Consider the following 27,864-nt stretch of genomic DNA (forward strand, 5'->3'; position numbering starts at 1 on the left):
TTCACTTATTCAAGCAGGCATTTGTACAATTTGGTTGGCAATATCTCCTCCCTTCCCAGATATGGACTTACATTCAGAAATTGCAGAAATGGTACTGCAATGCAATGAAGGCTCAGCTATTACGTTTTACTGTGTCCTGGGTTATATGGGCTTCCTGGCAGCTTCCAGTTTTACCTTGGCTTTTCTTTCAAGGAAACTCCCCAGCAGTTTCAATGAAGCCAAGTTTATCACCTTCAGCATGTTGATCTTTTGTAGTGTTTGGGTATCTTTTGTCCCAAGCTACCTAAGCACCAAGGGAAAATACATGGTGGCCGTGGAGATCTTTTCCATCCTGGCCTCAAGTGCTGTGTTATTGGGTTGCATTTTTTTCCCAAAATGTTTCTTAATTTTTCTGAGGCCGCACTTAAATATCAGGGAAGAGCTAATGAGGAAAAAAACATTGAAAGGAGATATATTGAGAACTCTCTCTTATAACCAGCTTCTCCCAATTTTACACCACTCAGAGGGATTTCTGGCTAGAGTAGCATAAAAAATCTATCTACCAATCAATAAAAGTTTTAATTGCATTGAACCTTGAATATATTGTGTTTGAATTCTTAGGGGATAACTGTTGACTTTGAATGATTTGAATTTTAGGTATATAAAGCAACCTTATAGTAACTTGGCATTAGAATATCTAGGCCTGTTGAATCCAGCCTTCCTGGTGTCCAAAGTTTTAAACTACAGTTTATATATATATCAAATAGCTAGGGCTGCACTGTTCGCTTAATATGGTGGTATTCAATGTGGACTTTTAAAATGAGAATTGGGTTGGTCCCACTCAGCTGACTGCCAGAATAGAAACATTTATGTGAAAAATCACATCTATTAATCTCTGAGCAAAATGTATATGGTACGCTGTCATATTCCATTAAATTACTGGTAGCACATTCAGAAGCAGAGGTGCATAGGATCTGGGGAAAGAAGTACTACTGTTGAATGGGATTCTGTTTTGCTAACCAGCCAAGGTAGAAGGATTTAAGATTTCCTAGTCTGTATATATACGGTTTGCTTTGTATAACAAGTGTGGCATTTTGCTGCTGTACATTACACTCTAATGCCAAATAGCTCCTTTACTAAAGCTGTCAGTGCTGGACTTGAATGTGACATTTAGGGTACTGAGGCAATTCTGGCCTATGGCTCTGAACTTGTATCGGGGTCAATCTCTCAGGAAAGGCACAGGTGTTCATGGCTCTGTTGACTTCTATCTCATGTACCCTGATCCAGCTAGGACACATTTTGATATCCTTTGCTTTCTAGTAGCTGCAAGTAATGAAGCAAACAAGCAAACAGCTATTTAGAGCATTGGTGGCAGAAATGCAAAGACCCATATGATTGAGGTTATAGTGGATGAGAAAGTACTTGCTATGGGGCTAAGAGCAGACAAAACATTTCTCATTGTATCAACCGGAAATCACCAGAGTTAGCTCTTCTAGGAAGCACAAAGCCGTGTGAAGAGACTTTTAAGTGTCTTCCATGGCAACCCTTGAAGGCTTTATGGTTGTTCTCAAAAAAGTCGAATGCCCCTAGCAGATAAGCGATACCTTTTAGAAAGATATCTGGGAGAAGGTCATCATGCTTTCTTGTCCAGTTTAGTAGATTGGTCTACTTCTGTGTACACTGAGGATGTGGACAGGGTCTTTGGACAGGTTCGGCTACCACAAGTCCTTTAGATCCATTCCCTTTGCCTGGGAGTGGCAGAAAAAATGCCACCAAGGTCCTTTTCCAGTGGCTGGAGGCTGTGAGGTTCTCTTGGGGAAAAAACAGGCTTTGGGTTAACCTGGCAAGATTGAATGGGTTTTAAGGCCTGCTGGTTCCAGAGATTTTCCTTCTCTAACACTGCCCTGGGATTGTGCTTCCCCAGGCAGAATCAGTACAAAATTTGGGGGTCAACCTGGACACATGGCTGATGCTTGATAAGGGGTGGCAGGCATAGCTAGGGATGGCAGTCTTTGCACAGGTTTAGTTTGTGCAGTATCTGTGCCCATTTCTGGACCAGGAGACATTGGTCATGGCGATTCATGCACAAGTCACCTACTCTTCAGATTACTTTTATGTGTTTAACATGGATCTGCCCTTGAGGAGCATTCAGAAACTGCAACTGGTCCAAATGAAGTCCCCATGGAGCTTTTGGGTGTTTTGCCACTGTTACAGTAACAACACTGTTATGGGAACTATGCAGACTCCCAGCAGACTTCCTGGTGTGATTCAAAGTGTTGATTGCCATGTGTAAAGCCCTATATGGCATAGGGCTAGGTTAGCTGCAGGACTACCTTTCTCCCATTGTTTCTGCTTGACCTTCCAAATCTAGCATAGAGCTGATGCATCTGATGAAGTGAGATGCAGTTTATGAAACCTGACACCATTATTTTTTTTTTCTAAATTGGAAGAGGTGCTACCAGATTCCATGTCATTTGTTTCATAAAGCATGCTGCTTCTCCTTGCCTTAGGGAGCAGGAGCATAAGGGTGTTGGGCTCTCCTGCCTATGAAACTATCATATTGTGAGGTGTCATGAGTGCCGTTGAGCTGAAGACATCAGCACAACGGCACACATGACAATACCGAGGAAGCAGAGGAAGGGACTTAAGATAAGCATAGCACGCACAACAACAGACACAGACCCCGGCCGGATGATTCAGCCATCAGGACACAAAAGAGGAAGAAGGAAAGACAAAGACAGGGCGGATCACGAGGCACACCTAACCTGTCAGCAAAGCGCAAAAGGGATCGCCCAGCTGACAGCAATCACCGGCTGAAGGAAGAAACAGATTATGGGCAATCCCGGGGCACCAGCAGGGGCCCCGCAACCCTTCACCTACAGGCACAAAAGAATGCAGGACAACGGGGGGGTGACGCAACCCAAGGTGAGGGGGCGCTGACCGGCGCAGGGTATTTAAACCCCGCACCGGTGCGCTCCCTTCACTCTCAGCTTTTTTCGCGTCTAGCACTACGTTTGAATAAACCTGAACCTGCTCTTCTCCGAATCAGCGTCTGTGTTTTACTCAGCGGTAGGCAGCGCAAAACATAAAGCTGAGAGTCACAAACTCAGCCTCGCCGAGCCCTACCGGACAACAACGAGCCGCGGGAGGAATAGACGGCGAGAAGAACATGAGCGATGGGGCCGACGCGTCGTGGCCAAGGCGGGCGAACCGCACGGCAAGAAGCAGAGGAGGACCAATCGAGGCCAGAGGCACCGCGGACCCCAGGAGCCACGGACACCCTCCTGGCCCACCCCGAGCCTCAGCTCCAATCCCAGAGGGAGGCGGAGGCGGAGGCGACCTGGCCATGGGAGGGATTGGAGACCCGCGGAGACCCCCCCGCCCCACATCGCACCCCAGCCACAGGCGTGGAGCGTCAGCCCAACTGCAGCAAGCACGGTGGAGGACGGAGAGGCAACCCAGCCGATTCACTTCCAAATGGAGGAAGCTGACCAGCGGACGGGAACGCCGGAACCCAACCGGCGGCTCAACCCTGTGGAAACGCTGACAGATCCGACCCCAGCTGCGGCGCAGATCTCGGACGGGGAAACACAAGCCAGACTCGTGGCCATGGAGGCCCAGCTAAGGGACCTCAGGACCATGCTGCAATCGCTGATGTCCCCCATGCCTCACAACTACGTTCCCGTGCAGGTACACACCCCGATCCACACCCCGAGCGGGTCGTCGCACCCCCATAGGCCAAATGCTAACCAACAAGCGTCCCAGGCGGACGAAGCCATGGGTCGGGAAGCGAGAAGAGGGGACTCACCAAACGCCCGGGCCCCAAAGGACTTCCCCATTTTCTTCGACGGGAACCCCGCAAAACTGTCGTTCTTCATCACGAATGCCAGGGAGTTCATGGGGCGGCACGGACACTCCTTTAACTCAGAAGTGGACAAGATCGCAGCCGTGGCGATCAAACTACAAGACAGGGCGGTGGATGGTATGTCCAAATGTACGAGTCCAACTCCCCCGCCCTCTCTGACTTCCATGCCTTCATCACCGAGATGAAACACTACTTTGAGGACCTGCTAGCCAAAGAGAGGGCTAAAAGCGCACTCCAAAGCCTCAAACAGGGCGCACGAACTGTCCCGGACTACGCCCTCGAATTTAAAGACCTCGCAGGGAAGATCAGCGACTGGTCTCAGACCACCCTGCTAGAAATGTTCAAAAGGGGCCTCAACCGCGAGGTACTCCAATGGGCTCTCTACCAGGACGACCCGGAGACTCTGCAAGGCTGGATCCACCTCACGGGGAGAGCGGAACACGCGCACTGCACCTTCCTAATGGCGACGACAGAAGAAAAAACCATCACCAGCCCAAAGGTACCCGCGCCACACTTGGGGCCGGCCAGCCCCATATATCAAAGGAAGAAATTTACTCGCAGGCCCTGCGGGAGGTGTGGAAAAATGGGGCACAAAATGGCAGATTGCTTCTCCAACCGAACCCTAGCTAGCGCTCCCAAACCCACACTGAAACCTAGCCTCAAACCAATGAACCCGCCGCCGCCCCCCAACCGCTGGATGACCGGAGCCACAGCGACACTGGACGAAGGCTGGGACGCTGACTTGGGGGGAGAGGACGCCGAAGACCCAGACCAGCCGGCGGGAAACGCTCCCCGCCTGCCCTAAAACGCGCCACGAGGCAGGGGGTGGGACAGAGGCGTGAATCACTTCGACAGAGCGACGAAAGCTCCATAATAATGGCGGCAATCAAGCTCTCTGTGGGCAACAGAGCCACCACGGCCGCGGCACTAGTGGACTCGGGGTGCTCGAAAAACCTGATCCACCCCGACATAGTCGCCAAGCTCGACCTACCTTGCCTCCCCCTCTCCACGCCGCTGGCATTCCACCAGCTGGACGGCTCAACAGCGGGAGGGAAACCAGCCACGATGCAGACCGAGCCGGTCACCCTACAAATGGGCACCCACACCGAACGAACATCATTTGTGGTAACCCACATAGGGCGGCCCATCGTAGTCTTGGGAATACCATGGCTCGCGACAAACAACCGCGCATCAACTGGAAGACCCGCACCTTCCAATTCGACGACGGCGCGTACCGGGCGCCAGTTCCGGCGGGCAGGACCAACCCCACAGTGGGACGGGCAGAGGCGGCAACCCAGGACAACATAGCTACCCCAGAAGACCTACCTGAGCAATACGCTGACTTCTCAGAGGTCTTCGGAGAGGCGGAAGCTGATCAACTACCCCCCCACCGCAAGACGGACTGTAGGATTGACCTGCTGCCCGATGTCCCCTTACCTAGGCCGAAGATTTACTCGATGACCCCAAAGGAGATGACAACCCTCCGGGAGTTCATCGACAAAAACCTGGAGAGGGGCTTCATAGAGCCGGCATGCTCACCGGTTGGAGCGCCCGTCTTATTCCGGGAGAAAAAAGACGGCACCCTATGGCTCTGCACCGACTACCGGGGCCTCAACGCAGCTTCCCTATCCAATAAATACCCCTTACCCCTCATGAAAGACATGCTCGCCCACCTGTCCACGGGCAGAGTATTCTACAAGCTGGACCTTCGCGAGGCGTACTACCGAATCCGAATCAGGGAGGGGGACGAATGGAAAACTGCGTTCAACTGCCCCCTAGGCGCCTTTCAGTACAAAGTGCTGCCATTCGGACTAGCAGGGGCCCCGGGGGTGTTCATGCAGCTCATCAATGAGGTTCTGCATGAACACCTGTTCAAAGGGGTCCTGGTCTACATAGACGACATCCTCATCTACTCCAAGACGCACGAGGAACACGTGACCCTAGTCAGACAAGTCCTCGAGAAGCTAAAAAGGGCGAAACTCTATGCCAAACCCTCAAAGTGCGAATTCCATAAAGCACGCCCAGACTACCTGGGGTACCAAATCTCCGGGGAAGGCATAGAGATGGACCCCGCAAAAGTCGAGGTGAATTGGGAACGCCCCCGTAACAGGCGCCAACTCCAGAGCTTCCTCGGCTTCGCGAATTTCTACAGATCATTCGCATGGGGGTTCGCGGAGATAGCCCTCCCCCTAACAGACCTCCTCAAAACTAAAGGGGTGGGGGACACACGACGCGCCAAGAACCCAGGGACAGTACTAAATTGGACTCCCGCGTGCCAAACCGCATTCAACAGGCTGAAAGCGCTGTTCACCACGGAGCCAATCCTCACGCACCCGGACCCAGAACGGCCGTTCATGGTCCAAGCCGATGCCTCAGACTTCTCCCTGGGGGCCATCCTACTCCAAAAGGACCCCACAGGAGTCCTGAAACCATGCGCCTACCTGTCGAGGAAATTCTCAGAGACAGAAAGGCATTGGCACATGTGGGAGAAGGAAGCCTTCGCAGTAAAATCGGCGCTAGAAACATGGAGGCACCTACTGGAAGGAGCCACCCAACCATTCGAGGTCTGGACAGACCACCGGAACCTCGAGGCCCTCCGGACGCCCAGACGCCCCAGTCCAAAACAGGTCAGATGGGCCCAATTCTTCAGCCACTTTAACTTTCAGCTGAAGTTCATGCCGGGGAAAAAGAACTTCCTGGCTGACGCCTTCTCCCGACTGCCCCAAGACGAAGAGCCCACCCCAGATATGATCAGGACGGTCCTATCTGCTTCCCAGCTGGGGATGGCTGTGACCACCCGGAGCGGCACTCGGAGGCAGCCCAACCCCACGACGCAACCGACGGTGGGGCAACCAGTAACCAGACGGCGCCACCCGCAACTGCCAGGGGGGATACGCGCGGACCTCACCACCGCCCTCAAAACCGACCCCTGGCTACTAGCAAACCCTGACAAGGTGACGATGGCACAGGACCTGGCATGGGGAGAAGGCAGAATATATGTCCCGGACTCGCAACGCCAGGCGATCTTGCGCAGATCCCATGACACCAAGCAAGCGTGACACTTCGGGTTCCTAAAGACCCTGCATCTAACACGACATCAATTCTGGTGGCCCGCGCTGAGACGGGACGTGAAAGCCTATGTAGCGTCCTGCCCGACATGCGCCAGGGCCAAACGGGCACCAGGTAAGCCCCCGGGACTTTTACAAATGGTGGCGGAGCCCTCCCGCCCATGGGAGGAAATCTCCATGGATTTCATAGTAGATCTCCCACCCAGCCAGAAGAAAACGGCCATTTGGGTGGTGAAAGACTACTTTTCGAAACAAGCCCACTTCATCCCCTGCTCATCGGTCCCTTCCGCCCAGCAACTAGCCAAACTCTTCCTTATACACGTGTACAGGTTACACGGATGTCCCGCACGCGTGGTGACCAACAGGGGCACACAATTCACCTCGAAATTCTGGCGGGCCTTCCTAAAGCTGATGGGGACCCAACAAGCCCTATCCACGGCCTGGCACCCCCAGACGGACGGAGCCACAGAGGTCCTCAATGCCACCCTGGAACAATTCATACGCTCATACACCAACTACCACCAAGACGACTGGGTCGAACTGCTCCCGTTCGCAGAAGTCGCATACAATAACGCCGTCCACATGAGCACGGGGAAAACCCCGTTCAAAGTAGTCTCGGGGCGCGACTTCGTACCCATACCGGAGCTACCGCAACCCCCGGGACCCCAAGTGGATGCTAGTGACTGGGGACGGAAGATAGCGGAATCGTGGCCAATAATCACAGCAGCGCTGAAGGAAGCACAGGCGGCCTACAAAGAGCAGGCCGACAGGCACCGGTGCCAGCAACCGACGTTCCAGGCAGGGGATATGGTCTACTTATCCACCAAATTCCTGAAGTCACCGCAATCCTCGAAAAAACTGGGGCCTAAGTATATCGGGCCGCTTTGAGTGACACAGATAGTGAACCCGGTGGCAATACCCCTGGACCTGCCGCACAATCTATGGAGACTCCACCCGGTATTTCACACCAGCCTCCTGAAACCTGCAACCACCTCTCGATGGCACCCAAGCACGGCACTGCCCTCCCCAGTGATGATCGACGGCCAACAACATTTCGAAGTAAGAGACATACTCGACTCTCGCCGTCAACGGGGAACACTACACTACCTAGTAAGGTGGAAACACTTCCCCCACCCAGAATGGGTGGCGGCGCAACATGTCAAGGCGCCAGACCTGACCCGGGCATTCCACAGGACGTACCCCGACAAGCCAAAGGGTCGCCAAGCCGAACCGGCCCCTGAACACCCTTTTCCCCACGGGCCTCCCCCCCCACCCGCCGCACCCCCAGGGGAAAGGGCCCCCCAAGCCCGCGACTTGAGTAGACCTCCTCCCCCCCAGGACTCACCCTCCCCCCACCCCGAGCCCACGAGGGAGTGACGATTGGTCACCAGTGCATGCCTGGGGGCAACGCCCAGGATGCACACATACAATGGCGATCGCACAATGCAAAAAGATAAGGTTCCTACCTGGAGCTGAAAAGCACCCAACCAGCCACGCCTCTTCCCTCGACGAACTGAGCCAAACAAGCAGGGTGTGGCCGGTGCATGCGCACGCCCAGGGTGTGGTTGGGGCATGCGCACTCGGAACACACCCTAAAGATGGACACGAGGTAGAGGGCGGAACAGAGGGAGGGGAGAAAACACTCCGGCGGGAAATTTAAAAAAAAAAAATAAAAAAAAATTGACAGCTCTCCTGGAGAAAACCGGAAGCCCGGGGGGGGGCACTATTCGGACGGGGGGCAGTATGTCATGAGTGCCGTTGAGCTGAAGACATCAGGACAACGGCACACATGACAATACCGAGGAAGCAGAGGAAGGGACTTAAGATAAGCATAGCATGCACAACAACAGACACAGACCCCGGCCGGATGATTCAGCCATCAGGACACAAAAGAGGAAGAAGGAAAGACAAAGACAGGGCGGATCATGAGGCACACCTAAGCTGTCAGCAAAGTGCAACGGAGATCGCCCAGCTGACAGCAATCACCGGCTGAAGGAAGAAACAGATTATGGGCGATCCCGGGGCACCCGCTGGGGCCTCGCAACCCTTCACCTACCGGCACGAAAGCATGCAGGACAAAGGGGGGGTGACGCAACCCAAGGTGAGGGGGCACTGACCGGCGCGGGGTATTTAAACCCCGCACCGGCGCGCTCCCTTCACTCTCAGCTTTTTTCGCGTCTAGCACTACATTTGAATAAACCTGAACCTGCTCTTCTCCGAATCAGCGTCTGTGTTTTACTCAGCGGTAGGCAGCGCATGACATGAGGTTCGAGACAGATTTAGTGGACCCCATTAGGGCCAACTCTGTCTCTGATGAGCTATATGAAGCTACCAGGGGCATAAGTCAGTGGTTGTTAGTCTGGGTTCCACCTAGATGCAAATGATTCCTAGTCAGTCTCTCATTTCAACCATTGCCAAGGGTATTCTGCTCCCCACTGGGCTTCTTCTTGGTCAGTTGTGGCTTGGGTGATTAAAACTGATCCCAGATATGGTAGAAGATCTGGTGCTTGAGGAAAACTTTGCCCATAGGAATGGGCCCTTAACTGGACTAAACAGGGTAGATATCTCGTGATGAACAAGATATGCAGCCTGGGAGTACTGTTTAAGCTGACTATTTCCTTAAGTATTTAGATCACCACAGTGATGAAGAATGCCTATTTCCAGCTACTGCTGATGTATTAACAATGTATGTTCTTGGACAGAGCTTCCCTGGCTATTCTTATTCATGTGCTGGATAACTCCCAGGTAGTTTATGGTAATGGGAGCTGTAGCAAGTTAAGAATGTAGTGGCCAAGTTGCTGCCTGGTGCTTTTTGATGTAAGAATGGGACAGCTGTTCTGGCAATGCTACAGTAGCTTTCCATAATAGTCAAGGTCAAAATCAAAGGGCTTAACTTGACATATAAATCCTTATCTGTCTTGACTCCTGCCTACCTGAAAGAATGGCTTCACCTGGGCCAAAGCTGCAGACTGTGCAGAGAGGCCTCAGAGAGAGTCCAACATAAAGTGGCAGGGTGTGAGATGCAGGAAAGAACAGCACACATAAACATAATTAAGTATCTGGCATTGAGTACAGGAACATGTGCCCAGAGTATGGGCTAGATCTGCACATATACTAGGGCAGTACATTACAGCTCACTAATATTCCTAAGGAATATGCAGTGGAGGTGAAGAATCAATTTAAGGGACTGGACTTAGTAGATAGGGTCATGGAAGAACTATGGACAGAAGTTTGCAACATTGTTCAGGAGGCAGAAACAAAATACATCCCAAAGAAAGAGAAAACTAAGAAGGCAAAATGGCTGTCTGCTGAGACACTAGAAGTAGTCCAAGAAAGAAGGAAAGCAAAAGGCAACATTGATAGGGGGGGATATGCCCAATTAAATGCAAAATTCCAGAGGTTAGCCAGAAGAGATAAGGAATTATTTTTAAACAAGCAATGCATGGAAGTGGAAGAAGACAATAGAATAGGAAGGACAAGAGACCTCTTCCATAAAATTAGAAACATTGGAGGTAAATTCCAGGCCAAAATGGGGATGATCAAAAACAAAGATGGCAAGGACCTAACAGAAGAAGAAGAGATCAAGAAAAGGTGGCAAGAATATACAGACAACCTGTATAGGAAGGATAACAATATCGGGGATAGCTTTGATGGTGTGGTCAGTGAGCTAGAGCCAGATATCCTGAAGAGTGAGGTTGAATGGGCCTTAAGAAGCATTGCTAATTACAAGGCAGCAGGAGACTACGGCATCCCAGGTGAACTGTTCAAAAACTTGCAAGATGATGCTGTCAAGGTAATGCATGCTATATGCCAGCAAATTTGGAAAACACAAGAATGGCCATCAGAGTGGAAAAAATCAACTTATATCCCCATACCAAAAAAAGGGAAACACTAAAGAATGTTCAAACTATCGAACAGTGGCACTCATTTCACATGCCAGTAAGGTAATGCTCAAGATCCTGCAAGGTAAACTTCAGCAATTCATGGAGTGAGAATTGCCAGATGCACAAGCTGGGTTTAGAAAAGGCAGAGGAATTAGGGACCAAATTGCCAATATCTGCTGGATCATGAAAAAAGCCAGGGAGTTTCAGAAAAACATATATTTCTGTTTTATTGACTATTCTAAAGCCTTTGACTGTGTGGACCATAACAAATTGTGGCAAGTTCTTAGCAGTATGGGGATACCAAGTCACCTTGTCTGCCTCCTGAAGAATCTGTATAACGACTAAGTAGCAACAGTCAGAACAGACCATGGAACAATGGACTGGTTTAAGATTGGGAAAGAAGTATGGCAGGGCTGTATACTCTCACCCTACCTATTCAACTTGTATGCAGAACACATCATGCAACAAGCTGGGCTGGAGGTAAAATCTCTGAATCCAAGGCTGGAGGTAAAATCGCTGGAAGAAACATTAACTATCTCAGATATGCAGATATGCAGATACCACTTTGATGGCTGAAAGCGAAGAGGAACTGAGGAGCCTTATGATGAAGGTGAAAGAAGAAAGTGCAAAAGCTGGCTTGCAGCTAAACATCAAAAAAACCAAGATTATGTCAACCAGCTTGATTGGTAACTGGCAAATAGAGGGAGAAAACATAGAGGCAGTGAAAGACTGTATTTCTAGGTGCGAAGATTACTGCAGATGCTAACTGCAGTCAGGAAATCAGAAGACGCCTAATCCTTGGGAGAAGAGCAATGACAAATCTTGATAAAATAGTTAAGAGCAGAGACATCACACTGACAATAAAGGTCTGCATAGTTAAAGCAATGGTGTTCCCCGTAGTAACATATGGCTGCGAGAGCTGGACCATAAGGAAGGCTGAGAGAAGGAAGATCAATGCTTTTGAACTGTGGTGTTGGAGGAAAATTCTGAGAGTGCCTTGGACTGCAAGAAGATCAAACCAGTCCATCCTCCAGGAAATAAAGCCAGACTGCTCACTTGAGGGAATGATATTAAAGGCCAAACTGAAATACTTTGGCCACATAATGAGAAGACAGGACACCCTGGAGAAGATGCTGATGCTAGGGAGAGTGGAGGGCAAAAGGAAGAGGGGCCGACCAAGGGCAAGGTGGGTGGATGATATTCTAGAGGTGACAGACTCATCCCTGGGGGAGCTGGGGGTGGTGACGACTGACAGGAAGCTCTGGCGTGGGCTGGTCCATGAAGTCACGAAGAGTCGGAAGTGACTAAATGAATAAACAACAACACATTATGACATACGTGGTTCCTGGGGAGAACTCGATGTGAATGAAGGCCAACACCAGCTAAAGTACTGGGAGCTATGATTTCATCTCATCAATAATAATTGAATATTAATGAATGTTTTAATAATAATAATGTATTAATAATGTATTTGTGTGCCTACCAACTCTCAATGACTCTGAATGATTGAATCATTATCTTCTATAATCTTTAGCGCCTCATGATGAACAGCAAAGCCAATATGAAAGTTCTCTAACAGTACTCTAACAGGTCTTGTTCTCTTGCATGCCCCATCTCAACACTTCTGTTGGTGATATAAGTATGTACATATATAAACATTTATATAATTTTTAGAGCTGTCCATCTCAAAATAGTGAGTCTAGGTGCTGTAAAGAGATTAAAATAACAACTACAACATATAGCCCATGATGTTAAGTTTAAAAGAATAAAAGAATCAATCAATCATAAAAGTGAGGGGTATTACCATCTGGGATGGATTATGTTTAATTCAACACATCATTATGAGTGTTTCTCCTTGTAAAACAGGGTACATTTCCCATTTTACCTTCTCAGATAGGAACCAGGCCTTTGTAAACTATCATTTACACAACTACTTCTGTCAAGTTCCATGCTTCCCTGAAAATATTGACTCCGCAACATAGATCATTTCTGTTTCAAAAGGAGTGAACTATGGATTTATTGTGATATGGTTAACCAGACTTTAGTGCTTGATATATTACTGACATGGGTGAATTGAAGAGAAGTATATATATATATATATATATTTTATTTCCCGGAGTATATCCCAGTTAAAGTCTTCCTACTGTAGATGCTTACTAAAAAGGTATTGTAATGGTAAATTCATGCCATCTTAGAGACTAGTTCTAAAATGGTACATTTACAGGTAAAGAATCTCTTTAATATGTGTGTACATCCTGATTTCCCCTTTCTATCACATAATATTTTCTTAATATGCTTATTGGAAGTTTTTCTATTAGTCAGGGTCATTCCTAATGCACATATGCCTCCATCCATTATTGGGTGAGAAAAGTGTCCAATTAAGTGGTAACAGAGAAATTAGAATCTAAATATAGAGATTCTCTCTGACCTGTAATTATTGAAAATACTGTGATTAATTCTACTTTCCTTAGGGCTGGTAAACATTAGCAAATCTCAAGATTGAGATGTGATAGAATGCACAAGTATTTACTGCCTCAGTGTGCAATGGGAGCACTCAAAGAAAACAGCGGATGCTTAAATCAGATTAGGTAATAGCGTGAAACTTCAGAAAAAGATGGAAAATTGATAATCTATAGATAACTGGGAGCTGTCATAACAATGGCACGACTGTTGCTTTCAGTCCTGTTCTTGTCACAGAAATTATGTATGACTGAAATGGCAGATGATCCGATTCCCATTGTGCATAATTATTTTCAAGCTGGTGACTTTATCATTGGTGGTATCGCATCTGTTATCACCATCCCTACAACTCCTCCTACCTTCAGTGAAGATCCCCACTATTCATTTAAGGATGAATTTCTGTGAGTATTCTCTCTCTCCTCCTCATTTTCCTTTTTGCAATTTTTATGCCCATGTGTCTCTGCGAATGCTTCAAAACCTGATTATACTTTTTAACACTATTATTAAAAATAATTAATATTGAAAGGTATGCACAGAAAGTAAAAAAAAAAAGACATCGCGCATCTATCACTTCATATGATCCTTAGGAGGACAATTAAAGAAATAGCTCACTAGCCTTTATTTAAGACTAGAAGAAACTGACCAATTTATCAGAAAATAACTTTAAACTGGTAACTTGATCAAAAAGATTTTTCATTAGTTGTGTCAAGGCCACATGAGAAGAGTCTGTGCATCCCATTAAAGAATAAATCAAAATATTAGCCAAGTAAGAGTTATTTTTTAAATGCTGCAAACGACCTTGCTTTTAGTCCACCAAATAGAAGCAATCTTTGAAGAAGAGGCAACAGTTCTAAAGAAAGTAGTTGATCATTCTAGGGAATATTTATCCTTGGTCTATAAAATACCCCTTGCATAAATCATCCAAAGAATCCAAAAGTACAATTTTGAAATAATATTGATTGAATAGGATGACATTATATGGCACAGTGAATATTCCACTGTAAAGACCTCCAAAGATGCATAAAAATGTTAAATGACTTTCTTAGATGCAGAACTTCCCTTAATGCAGTATTTAATCCTGATTGTAGTGTTCTTACCAAGTATTACCAACATATCTTGGCTTTGGTATTTGCCGTGAAGGAGATCAATGAAACCCCTCAGATCTTACCCAACTTCACTCTGGGCTTCAGAATATATGATAACTATAGTGGGCGATATACAAGATATGCCACAATGGAACTTCTCTGTGGTCAGAAGAGATTCATTCCCAATTTTAATTCTGACATTGAGAACAAACTCATTGCAGTCATTGGAGCCCTTCATTCTGGAATCTCTTTCAGAATGGCAGAAATTTTGGGGATCTACAAAGTTCCACAGGTGAGTACTTAAGGGAACTCGCAGAAATTTAGTATCTGCTCCACAGTTTCCTGAGTTTTGCAGACCTAGATGGATTTAAATGACTTTTTTCTATGAAACACATAAAATAATCTCAATTTATTACAATGAGTAAAACATATTTTGGAAGTTAACATGGTGATGAGCCACTTTGAACAGTTTAAAGATGTTGCATAGTATATAAAGGGTTAGAATGTGATAATCCCTGATAGCCAGTAATGTTGTCCTGCAGATCATTATTATAATAATCAACAGGTTTTCTAAGGCTCTTTAAATTTGCTCAAACTTGGGTGTTGAAGTTGAGCTGATACTGGTGGCTCTTTATAAAGTATTCTCTCTCTCTCTCTCTCTCTCTCTCTCTCTCTCTCTCTCTCTCTCTCTCTCTCTTATGCATTATTAAAACTTATTGGGTTTATATATAAGGGGGAAAAATCCATTCTCACCCAAATGGGTGGTATGTGTCTTCCTCAACCTCGGGTCCTCTACCAGAGGCCTGGGAATTTGAGTGTTCTACACAGTATCTTAGCTTTTCCTAGCACTCTTCTGGACAGGGAACTCTGATGCTATTCCTGGGATCTGTTGGAGCCACTCTCCAGCTTGGGGGTCACAGCCCCAAGTGCCCCTTCCACCACTGGGACCCCTTTGGCCTTCACTTTCCACATCCTCTCTAGTTCTTCTTTCAGGCCCTGGTACTTCTCCAGCTTCTCATACTCCTTCTTCCTGATGTTGCTGTCACTTGGCACCACTACATCTATCACAACCACTGTAATGGTTGCCTATTCTAAAACACCATCAGACTCATAAGTAGGAATTCAAAGATATCTGATTTATTAAAGAATAGTATGCAGGATCACAGAGAAATCTGAGAATGATGAAAGCGCACCAAACTAAAAACCCTCAGAGTAAATGAAATCCCTCCCCCTGTAGAATCTTCTCAAGTTCACAATCCCAGGTGCTCCTAATGGTTTCTGATGGTCTGCGGGAAAAGTCCTTGAGCAGAGAAAATAACCCAAACACATTCCATTGTACGATTTCACATACAGAGCTTGGTACAAGGTCTCACAGCAGCTCCCTCCCAAACAGAAATGCACATCAGCGCCATGGCATGTGAAACATTATGATGTATAAACTACATTGAATCAGTGAACATGACATACTGCCCCCCCAAAATTGAAGAATACATTAAGCAGCAGGCTTCAAAGGATAAGCAAGGTGGAAACAGTTAACTAAATCAGGAGTGTTAACATGGTGGGCAGACACCCATTCAGGATGAGGAAAGTGTTTCCATCAGACCAGATACTGCAGGGTGCCTCAAAGCTTGCGAGAATCAATTATGTCCTTGACTTCAAAGTGCTGTTGGCCGTCAATCATAATTGGAGCAGGAGGAGGAGGTTAAGGGTGCCAACAGGGCAAGTGGTTCACAGGCTTAAGCAAGCTGCAATGGAAAACAGGGTGCAAGTGCTTCAAATTGTGAGGCAGTTCTAATTTAACAGTAACTGGATTGACACGATGAACAACAGGAAAAGGGCCAATGAATTTGGGAGCAAGTTTTTTAGAGGGTCGAGGTGATTTGATAAATTTAGTAGATAGATACACCTGATCCCCAACTTTGAAGTTGTGTTGTAAAGAACAATGCTTATCAGCTTGAGACTTGTAAGCACCCTGGGCATCAGCCAAAGCTTGTTGAATTACTGGCCAGGAATCAGACAGTTTAACAGCCCAGTCAGATGCAGAACATGTTTGGGAAGGGGGCTGTGGCAGTTCAGGGATGGGAGCAAAGTCATGACAAGAAACCACATGAAAAGGGTTTTGTCCGGTACTTTGATGCACAGCATTGTTGTAAGCAACTTCAACAAAAGGTAACAACTCCACCCAATCGTCCTGATGGTAGTTAATGTATGCTCTAAGAAACTGTTCAAGAGTGGCATTCATGAGGGGCAGAGGGTACTTGTTGACAATAGAGATGGAATTTAACCCTTGATAGTCCATACAGAGTCGAAGCGTGCCATCTTTCTTTTCCCGGATAACACAGGAGCCCCAACTGGGGAATTAGCAGGTTCAATAAATCCCCTGGACAGATTTTTGTCAATGAAGTCCCGTAATGCCTCAAGCTCCTTCTGAGTCATTGGATAAATTTTTGGCTTGGGCAATTGAGCATTGGGGACCAACTCTATTGCACAGTCAGTTTTCCTGTGGTGGGGTAACTGATCTGCATCCATCTTCCCAAATACGTCTGCAGATTCTTGGTATTGAGCAGGCAAGCCTTCTAAATGTGGCAAGTCAGGGCACAGCGTGGCGATCGCTGCCCTTCCAATCCCTGCACATGCAACTATCTCTGCTGTAGGAGCTTGATAAAATCCATCTTTAAAAGTCACAGTTTTGTGCTCCCAGTTTATATAGGGGCTTTGATAGGTCAGCCATGGGATCCCCAGGATTACCAAGGGATTTCCAACAGATGCTACAATGAATTTCAAAGTCTTATGGTGGCTGCCCATTTGCATTGCCACAGTTCCAGTGAAATGGGTTGCCGCTGCACACCCCCCCCCCCCGCCCTGCTGTTGAACCATCCAACTGTGTGAAGATCAAAGGATGCTGGAGGGGAAAACCAGGCAGTTCTGAAGCAGCAACCAGATCAGGGTGAATTGAACACCTGGAACACCCAGAGTCAACTAAAGCCCATACCACTGTAGATTTTGTGCGGGAACCCAATTTCACTTTTACTGCTAAAGTGGGACAGTCAGCACTCACCATAGCATCTTCGCGCCCATCCTCTTCCACCTGCCTGCTGGCGCCCTTCATGGCAGGTGGCTGATGTTTCCCGCTGGCTCCTTACAGTCATCTTCCCCCTCTCCCGAGAAGTAGATTATTTCTTCAGTGTCGGCTGTTCCTTTGGCTGCTGTCATTCGCCGCAAGGGGGGGGGGGGGTGCGATTTGGACAGTGGCTTCCCCGCTCAATCTCCGGTCTTGGTTTTTGGGCAATCAGCTGCTCGGTGGCCCTCCTTTCCGCATTGAAGACACTGATCCCTCACGTAGTGCCGATCTCTTTCCTCATCCCAGGCTCTATAGCTTGGCTGGGCAGCAGTTGCAGCACTTTGGGGTCCTCTCATGGTGGTGGGTGATTTTTCAGGTTTTCTAGTTTGCATGAAGGTATGCTGAGCGTGCTCAGCCTTTTCTGCCAGACAGATCCAGTCATAAAATGACTCGCGGCCATCTCTACACAACGCCCAACACAGGACATCTCAGTTGAGTCCCTCTTTAAAATGCTCTATTAGAGTTGACTCAGACCAGTCAGTGATTTTCCCAGCCAGAGCTTTCAAATCTAGAGTGTAATCAGCTACTGACATTTGCCCCTGGGTAAGATCCTTCAGAGCCTTCTTAGCTCTTGCCTTAGCCAGAGGATCTTCAAAATGCAGCTTTAATCCCCAGATGAAATCATTGAAATAATCAAGTGCAGGGGAGTCAGCATCACTTAATTGAACATACCAGTCAGCTGCTCAACCCTTCAACTTGGTGGCAATGGCAGTTATTTTAGCCTCTTTAGAAGGGAAGTATGCCCCAAACTGTCTCATATAACTCTTAGCATTAGTTAAAAAGAAAGATAATTTTGTTGGATCCCCATCAAATTTGACAGAAAAGTCTCTCACTCCTCCTCCGGTTGGAGTGGAACCAGCAGGCGCTTGAGTTGTTTGGCCCCAGGTTAAAGTAGCTTTCCCTTTACTGAGTGGGGATACTGATGGCCAGGCTCTCTGGGGTGGAGATTCGTCCCTGAGACATCTCTGGCCCATTCCACCAGCAGTCTAGGTGGGAGGATGGGGGATGGTTGAGAGAAGCTGGGATCTCCTCCCCATCTCCCCTGCCCCTCCAGTGACAAAGACAGGTTTTTCAACATGTACTCCCTCGATTCTATTTTGACTTCCACCACTCTTAGACTCTCAGGGGTTCGAGAGTCCCCTCTCCTTCGCATGCCCGGTTTTCTCTCAGTCAACACCATAGTAGATTCTTCGTCTGGGGTTAGTGGGAACCGATACTTCCAAGATGTCCCCAACGTCCCTGGCTGGGGTTCCCCCACTTCATCCAAGGTGATCAACTCTGTGAGCAATTTTCTGGGTGCCGGTTGCTTTGGCTCTTCCCCATTGTCAGACTCCTCTGAATCAGAATTGGAATTTGATTCATCCCTTGACAGGTCTCAGGATTCTGAAGGTTCTGTGGTGAGGTTCAGTTCTCCGCTCTTCACTGTCGACTCAGGCATCAAGCTAGCCATCTCCTCGAGTCCCCCAGTCATGGATTTCTACTCAGCCATCGTTAACTATTTTCCCTCACAAGAAACTGATCTTGGTAGGAGCTAACGGTACAACTTTGGGATTCTCAGGTTTATCTAATGAATGCCTATTCTAAAACACCATCAGACTCATAAGTAGGAATTCAAAGATATCTGATTTATTAAAGAATAGTATGCAGGATCACAGAGAAAGCTGAGAATGATGAAAGTGTGCCAAATTCAAACTAAAAACCCTCAGTGCAAATGAAATCCCTCCCCCCATAGAATCTTCTCAAGTCCACAATCCCAGGTGCTCCTAATGGTTTCTGATGGTCTGTGGGAAAAGTCCTTGAGCAGAGAAAATAACCCAAACACATTCCATTGTACTGATTTCACATACAGAGCTTGGTACAAGGTCTCACAGCAGCTCCCTCCCAAACAGAAACGTGTGTCAGCGCCATGGCATGTGAAATGTTATGATGTATAAACTACATTGAATCAGTGAACATGACAACTGCTGTCTTCTGGTCCTTGTCTATTACCACGATATCTGGTTGATTGGCCACTACCTGCCTGTCCATCTGGATCTGGAAATCCCACAGGATCTTAGCCCTGTCATTCTCCACAACCTTCTGTGAAATCTCCCATCTAGACTTGGGAGGGTCTAGCCCATACACTGTGCAGAGGTTCATGTACACAATGCCAGCTACTTGGTTGTGATGTTCAGTGTACGCTGTTCCTGCCTGCATCTTACACCCTGCCACTATGTGTTGGACTGTCTCTGAGGCCACTCTGCACAGTCTGCACCTTGGGTCCTTTCTAGTGTGGTAGACCCCTGCTTCTATGGATCTGGTGCTTAGTGCCTGTTCTTGTGCTGCTATGATCAGTGCATCAGTGCTGTCTTTTAGTCCAGACCTTTCCAGCCACTGGTATGATTTCCCAAGGTCAGCCACCTCAGCTATCTGTTGATGGTACATCCCATGCAGGGTCTTGTCTTGCCATGGCACTTCCCCTGCTTGATCTTCCTTCCATGTCTGCTGCTGCCTCAGGCATTCTCTCAACAGTTCATCTTTAGGTGCCATCTTACTGATGTACTCCTGGATGCTCTGGGCCTCATCCAGGGCAGTGGCTTGGACACTCACCAGACCCCGCCCACCCTCTTTCCAGCTGGTGTACAGTCTCTGGGTGTTGGACGTGGAGTGAAAGCCTCCATATGTTGTGAGGAGCTTCCAGGTCTTCACATCAGCAGCCTCCATGTCCTTCTTTGGCCAGCTCACTATACCGGCAGGGTATCTGATGACTGGCAGGGCATACATGTTGATGGTGTGGATCTTGTTCTTCCCATTGAGCTGGCTCTTTAGGACCTGTCTTTTCCTTTGGTGGAACTTGGATGTTTCTGTCTACCTTGTCTCCTCATTGTGGTTCAGTGTGACTGTGGGATACCAAGGTACTTGTAGCTGGTCTGTGTGTCTGCTATGTGGCCTGCTGGTAGTTCCACCCCATCAGTCTTAACTACCTTCCCTCTCATTAGTACCATCCAGCCACACTTCTCTAGTCCCAATGGCATCCCAATGTCCTCACTGTAGATCCATGTCAGGTGGATCAGTGAGTCAATGTCTCCTTCACTCTTAGCATACGCTTGATGTCATCCATGTAGAGGAGGTGGCTGATGTAGTTCCACTCTTGAACTTGTATCCATATCCAGTTCTTGTGATAATCTGGCTGAGGGGTTCAAGGCCATGCAGAACAGCAGTGGGGACAATGCATCACCTTGGTATATGCCGCACTTGATGGCCACTTGTTTGAGCTGCCTTGAGTTGACTTCCAGTGTTGTCTTTCACAGTCCCATTGAGTTCTTGAGGAAGGTCCTGAGTGTCCTGCTGACTTTGTATAGTGCCAGGCATTCACAGATCCATGTATGTGACATTGAGTCATAGGCTTTCCTGTAGTCAATCCAGGCTGTGGTCAGATTGGTCTGTCTAGACCTTGAGTCTCAGGCAACTGCTCTGTCAATGAGTAACTGGTGTTTGGAGCCTTTGGTGTTCTTCCCAATGCCCTTCTGAGCTGTGCTTATGTACTGGCCTATATGGTCCTGCAGCTTGGTGGCTATGATGCCTGATAGGACTTTCCATGTTGTGGGGAGGTAGGTTATTGGCCGGTAGTTAGATGGTGTTGTTCCCTTGTTGGGGTCTTTCATGATTAGCACTTAGCTTGCCGATCGGAAGGTTGGCGGTTCAAATCTGCGTGATGGGGTGAGCTCCCGTTGCTAGTCCCAGCTCCTGCCAACCTAGCAGTTCGAAAACATGCCAATGTGAGTAGATTAATAGGTACCACTTCGGCGGGCAGGTAACAGCGTTCCATTTAGTCATGCTGGCCACATGACCACGGAAATGTCTACAGACAAATGCTAGCTCTTCGGCTTTGAAACGGAGATGAGCACCACCCCCTAGAGTTGGACACGACTGGACTTAATGTCAAGAGAAACCAAAAAAACCCTGTGTTAGCCAGTATGGGTGGGAGCCTGCTGCTAGCAGCTGGTTCAACTGTGCTTCTAGGCATTTATGAACTGCTGTCAGTTTCTTTAGCCAGTAGCTGTGGATCATGTCCAGGCCAGGTGCTGTCCAATTCTTCATCTTCTTCACCTGCTGTTGGATGTCTGCTACTGTGATGGTGACTGGTTCCTGCTCTGGGAGATTTCTGTGGTCTGTTCTCAGCTCCTGCAGCCACTTTGCACTGGTGTTGTGTGTCTTCTATTTCTCCCATATATTCTTCCAGTACTGTTCCATTTCTGCTGTTAGTGGCTTAGCTTTTACTGTGTTGTTGCACTGCGGCTGGAAGTACACCTTGGATGGTTCTTTTATCTTTATTTATCTTCTTGGCCTCTGCTTCTCTAGTGCATCTCCTTAGCCTGGTAGCCAGTGCTGTGAACCTTTGTTTAGCAGTCTCTAGGGCTTCAGATGGAGTCAGGCCCTTGTATTTATTCAGTAGCTGAGTCTTATCCTTAATCTCCACACATTTCTGTAGCTCCACCAAAAGACTAACTTCTCTCCAAGTTGCCTTGATCTTAGCCTCCAACCTCATTTTCCAGGGGGATAACGTACTGCTGTTCTTCTTGATCATGTGGCCAAGAATCTCTAGGATTACAGCAGCTGTAGCATATACTAGTTTATTGGTTTGAGTTATAGTGGGACTGTCACAAGGGCTCTATTGGCATCTTCTAGCATACTATCTGATGGTACTTCTTCACTGAGCCTTGGTAATCGGTCTTGAGAGATGACTGTAGCTAGTTTGTCCATGATCTTTTGCCTCATATCAGCTGTTGTGCTCTGTAATGGAGTTGATAGTGGTGGCATTCCAGCTTCCGGTGTTGGCTTCATCTCCAGTTGTTCTTCCAGGTCTTCTTGAGTCTGGGATATAATGTGTAGTTGGTCTATCTCAAGTTGTCACAGTGTCACAATGCAGGTTTTGTTTCTTATTGCCTTCCCAAACCCATGGATGCCCATGATCCAAATGCAACTATGTAACTATTATTCTTTTCCAAATTTTAAATTTTCCTTTCAACAGATCACATATGGTTCTCCTCTACATAAGAATGATACCTCTGAGACACATTCTTTCTATCAGATGGCCCCAGATGAAGCCTACCAGTACACGGGGATTGTCCAGCTCCTTTTGCACTTCAAATGGACATGGATTGGGGTCATTTTTAAAGACGAAGATGGAGAAAGATTTGTCCGTACAATTTCTTCCATGTTTCCTCCTCACAGAATCTGTGTTGCTTTCTTGAAAAGACTTAAGCAATTTTATCTAGGTACCATTTTTGATGACCTGGAGTGGCTAGTGAAAATGTACTTGTTCTTCATGAGGAGTAATGCCAATGTTGTGATAATTTATGAAAGAAATACGTTAATTCTGAGATTGTTGCTTTATCTACCAGAAATGGAATTAGTGCCTAAGGAATCAAAGGGGAAAGTGTGGATCATGGTGGGTCAGACTGATCTCGCATCATTCTTCTATCAAAAGAAGTGGGATATCCAAGTCCTCCATGGTGCTCTGTCCTTCACTGTTCACTCAAATGAAGTTCCAGGTTTCCAACAGTTTCTTCAGACTAGAAACCCTTTCTTATCAAAAGATGATGGTTTTATCAAAGATGTGTGGGTACAGGCATTTGATTGTGCTTTTCCCAAAGTGCCTCTTACTGAGGAAACTGATGACACCTGCACTGGGAAGGAAAAGCTGGAGACACTTCCTGGAGCTTTTTTTGAAATGACGATGAGTAGCCATAGCTATGGTGTATATAATGCAGTCTATGCAGTAGCACAAGCTATACAGGCCATGTGGTCATGTCCCTTCAGACAGAGAGTAACTGTCAATGGAGAGAGAGTGTTTCTTCAAGATCTGCAGCCTTGGCAGGTAATGTACCATATTTCTCAGTTCTGATGTTATGAAGCAGTGATTGTGCAATTATTGTATTTTATTAAATCTCTTGGGCAACTCTTCTGTAAGCTTTGGTATCCAACCCTATTACTTAGGTATCTTAAACTATGAGTTCTGCCTCATGTATAGAAGAACAGCAATAGTTGTTGTTGCTCTTGTTTAGCAGCAAGAGTAGTAGTAGTAGACATTGCAATAATGTCCTTTGAGAGAGGGTTTGGTCTAGTGTTTAAGACAGCAGACTGGAAACATGGAGACTGTGAGTTCTTAGGCTTAGGTTTAGTTCTTAGGCAATAGAGTTGGGTGACCTTGTGCCAGTCACTCTCTCTCAGCCCTAGGAAGGAGGCAAGGTCAAACCATTTCTTAAACCTTGTCAAGAAAACTGCAGGGACTAGTCGAAGACATCACTGAAGTCAACAACTACTTGAAGGCACAAAAAATAATGTCCATTAATAGAAACCCAACATAGTGATGATGATGAGATCTTCCTAGGTAGAATTGGATCTGGTTTGGTAGTTTTAGGACCTTCTCCTTATTTGATGCTTTGAACCTTCTTTTAGAAAACAACCCATTACATGTTCTTTATTCTCCCATAATCTGTTTAGAGTAGAAATGTTGACAAATTTGTCTGGTATCCATTTTACTACTGTCTTATTTTCCTATCTAAAGGGCAGTTTCCTATTTCAGTTTTGAACTTTTTATTGTTTATTTGTCCATTTGGGAGGGTGCTGGAAGGACAATTTGAAATGGGACTGTCTATTGCTTTTCTGAAGTCAGATTTGACTGATGTGAACATCATTGAATAGAGATTTATTATTGCTTTTGGGATCCCTTTCCTATTTTAAATTCAATGGGCCTTTATCACTATTGTATTGTCATAAACCTCTGTGTAGTCAAGTTATGATGAATGAACAAATGAAGAAAATCATAAATAATATACATTGTTGATAGGGGTTATCAGTCTTATCTCTAATAGCTTTTTGCAAACTCCTGTACTCTCCTTTGGCATGCAGCTCCACTCGTTCTTGAAAAGGGTCATATTTAACAATAGTGCAGGAGATCAGATTTCTTTTGACCAGAATGGAGAATTGGTAACCAGATTTGATATTGTAAACTGGGTTACTTTCCCAAACCAATCCATTCATCTCATCAAAGTTGGGAAGCTGGATCCTTGGGCTTCTTCAGGCAAGATCTTTACCATACATGAAGATGCCCTTATGTGGCACAGCAGTTTTAAGCAGGTAGGTTTTGTGGGTATTGATTTTTTTGTTATACTGATTTATTTAAAAAAATAATTATTATTTTGTGTAAATGCATTATGTATGAGTGTGAATTCTCTTTCTCTCTCATGCACATTCATTCACTGTTTGTCGACAGTTTGTACATGAGAGCAAAGGGTGGCTAAGATAAGATGGATTTAATATTTCTCAAAAAAGCAGCATCTCAACTATACTGTACTAGAAATTGCCATTATATAATCCATTTATACTAAGGGGAAGGAAAAATCCCAGTGGAAGGAGTGGGATAGATTTTATGGATTTTTTTTTAAAACCTGGAATTACAGTATATTATGAGTTAATACAAAAGTTATAATGTATAAGTGTGTTTGTGGAAAGAGAGAAAGAGAGAGGGAAGATATTTATTTGGGTATAAGTCAGTGGGATTTAACACTGACTAAACAGGAACACAGCTGCTTTTAGATACAAATTATTTGCTTTTTTTTTTTCTTTTTTTTCTGTTTTGCTGAAGATCAGTTTTAATCAATACTTTGTGACAACACCATATTAATGCAATTGAATGTATTTAGATAATCAAAAGAAGAACTTTGGCAACACTGCAATTTTGTGAAGTATAATGAGGAGCTCGATTAGAAATGGAAATGAAAAACTGCAAAAAGAACAAGGATGGGAGCCAGTTTGGTGTAGTGATAAAGGCAGCAGACTAGGAACCAGGAGACTGTGAGCGCTGGTCCCACCTTGGGCATGAAGCCAGCTGGGGACCTTCACCCAGTCACTCTCTCTGAGCCATAGGAAGAAGAAGGCGCCAATGGCAATCTAGTTCCGAAAATGTTGCCAAGAAAAGTGCAGGGACTAGTCCAGGCAGTTGCCAGGAGTCAAGACTGATTGGAAGGGACAAAAACAAAAAGTGTTTGTGTGATATAAGGACAGTGAGTTATAGAGCTTTGAATGTAATTCTGAGTGTAATTTCACTACATCACAAAAAGACCATCTGAAAAACCTATAAAGCTATTTTAAATGATGGCAAAGCCCCATGAACTTTTCTTCATTGCAAACTGCCCTTTTTCTTAAATTGTTGATCCTTAAAGTGTATTTTTTTCCCAAGGCATTCCCAGATTGTTTCTACAGCTATACCCTGAATGGCAGTGGTTAACTCTCCTTCCTGTTCATTTCCTAGGCCCTGCCTGTGTCTTCATGTACTGAGAGCTGCCTCCCCGGTTATTTCAAACAAAAGCAGGAAGGGAAGCAGTTCTGCTGTTATGACTGCCTCCCCTGCCCTGAAGGGAAAATATCCAGCCAGCACGGTAAGAGCCTTCAGCTTATTGTATCTTCCCAAGATGCTTATGAGAAATATCCAGGAAAACTGAACAATGGTGGAGGTAGATTTTTTCATCCAAGAAAGGTAGCATTTAATATATCTGTGGTATCAGAGGAAACCTAAAGGATCCATACATCAGTGAAGTTAAAACTTTTATTCATTACATCAGTGGAGATAAAACTATTATTCATTAGTTTCCAAATATAAAAAGATTAAGAAAGGGTCAGAATTTATATTAAAGTGACACAAAATAAAGCAAAGACCTTTAAAGTATAAATTTATGACATTTGATAAGTAAGACGTCATGGTTATACTATATTTTTGTTTTGTTTTTTCCCCTGTTTCTCAGTGATTCCTTCCCTAAGAGATATTCATGCAAGGTGGCCTATCATACTTCAAAGGTAACACTGTTGCCTGTAGCTAGAAAAGAAGGGAATCTACACTCTCTGAAATAGCATGAGATTTCAACTTGCTGTTTCACTGGATTTTAGTCCAATTCCTCTTGAGCAGAACTTCTCAAGCATTCCAGAAGAGCTAAGATGAAACACATACTGAGTTATGTGGGAAAAAAAAATGTGGGCTAATATCAGGACAAGAGAGAAACCAACTGAAACAATACCACTAGACAAAATATGATTCACAAAATAACTGCTTAAATAATGCATATACTCTTATGTAAAATAATGGATCTATTTTTGTCATTAAAAAAAATATATATGAAAAATATAAAGGGGTTATGTCCTAACAAGCAGGAACCACGCTGAGATGAGGAATAAGTCTCTAGTGTTGTATTACTGCTACATTAGACAGAAAATCCTAACAAACTGAAGAAGCGTGGGAAAAACCCATACAGATACACCCCAAAAGTCAAGTTCTGTGTCTCTTTGAATTACAGCTCAAATTCTTGCTACTACGCATGCATTTCCCCCCCTGGATAGGGGCCCCCTCCTGCTCAACATCAGTGCTCATGACAGGTTATGTTCATTATAGTTGCTAATTAACCTGGAATAATTTATGAGATGGCGACCATAGTTGAATCAACCTTTTTTTTCATTAGACACAGATGACTGTTCCAAATGCCCACAAGACCAATATGCAAGCAAGAAGCGTGATTTGTGTATGATGAAGACATTGACCTTCTTGTCCTATGACAACCCTTTGGGGAGGAGCTTAGCTATATTGGCCCTTTCCTTTTCTCTCTTCACTCTTTTTGTGCTAGGAACATTTGTGAAGTATCACAACACTCCCATTGTGAAAGCCAACAACCGGGATCTCACCTACATGCTCCTTGTCTCTCTCTTGTTGTGTTTCCTCTGCACATTGCAGTTCCTCATTCCACCTGGGAATATCAATTGCCTCCTCCGACAAATCAGTTTTGTGATTGTCTTCTCTGTGGCGGTATCTTGTGTGTTGGCAAAAACCATCACTGTGCTTTTAGCGTTCATGGCCACCAAGCCAGGATCCAGAGTACGGAAATGGGTGGGGAGAGGACTGGCCATCTCCATTGTCGTTTCTTGTTCCCTTATTCAAGCAGGCATTTGTGTAGTTTGGTTGGCAACATCTCCTCCCTTTCCAGATATGGACCTGCACTCAGAAATTGTGGAAATTGTACTGCAATGCAATGAAGGCTCAGCTACTATGTTTTACTGTGTCCTGGGTTATATGGGCTTCCTGGCAGCTTCCAGTTTTACAGTGGCTTTTCTTTCAAGGAAACTCCCCAGCAGTTTCAATGAAGCCAAGTTTATCACCTTCAGCATGTTGATCTTTTGTAGCGTTTGGGTATCTTTTGTCCCGAGCTACCTGAGCACCAAGGGAAAATACATGGTGGCCGTGGAGATCTTTTCCATCCTGGCCTCAAGTGCTGCATTATTGGGTTGCATTTTTTTCCCAAAATGTTTCTTAATTTTTCTGAGGCCGCACTTAAATATCCGGGAAGAACTAATGAGGAAAAAACATTGAAAAAAT

General features: G+C 46.0%; 1 protein-coding gene across 1 annotated transcript; it reads left to right on the plus strand.

The window, feature by feature from the left end:
• The first annotated feature begins 13,511 nt into the window (after window positions 1-13,511).
• Window positions 13,512-27,858, plus strand: LOC134496724 (vomeronasal type-2 receptor 26-like). Its single transcript, XM_063302432.1, has 6 exons — window positions 13,512-13,657; window positions 14,345-14,633; window positions 22,474-23,322; window positions 24,357-24,584; window positions 25,759-25,885; window positions 26,957-27,858. The coding sequence occupies exons 1-6, from the start codon at window positions 13,512-13,514 to the stop codon at window positions 27,856-27,858; spliced, it is 2,541 nt and encodes an 846-aa protein (XP_063158502.1).
• Window positions 27,859-27,864: the final 6 nt, after the last annotated feature.

Source organism: Candoia aspera, chromosome 4 (assembly GCF_035149785.1).
Source record: "Candoia aspera isolate rCanAsp1 chromosome 4, rCanAsp1.hap2, whole genome shotgun sequence".
NCBI classification, from domain to species: Eukaryota; Metazoa; Chordata; class Lepidosauria; order Squamata; family Boidae; genus Candoia; species Candoia aspera.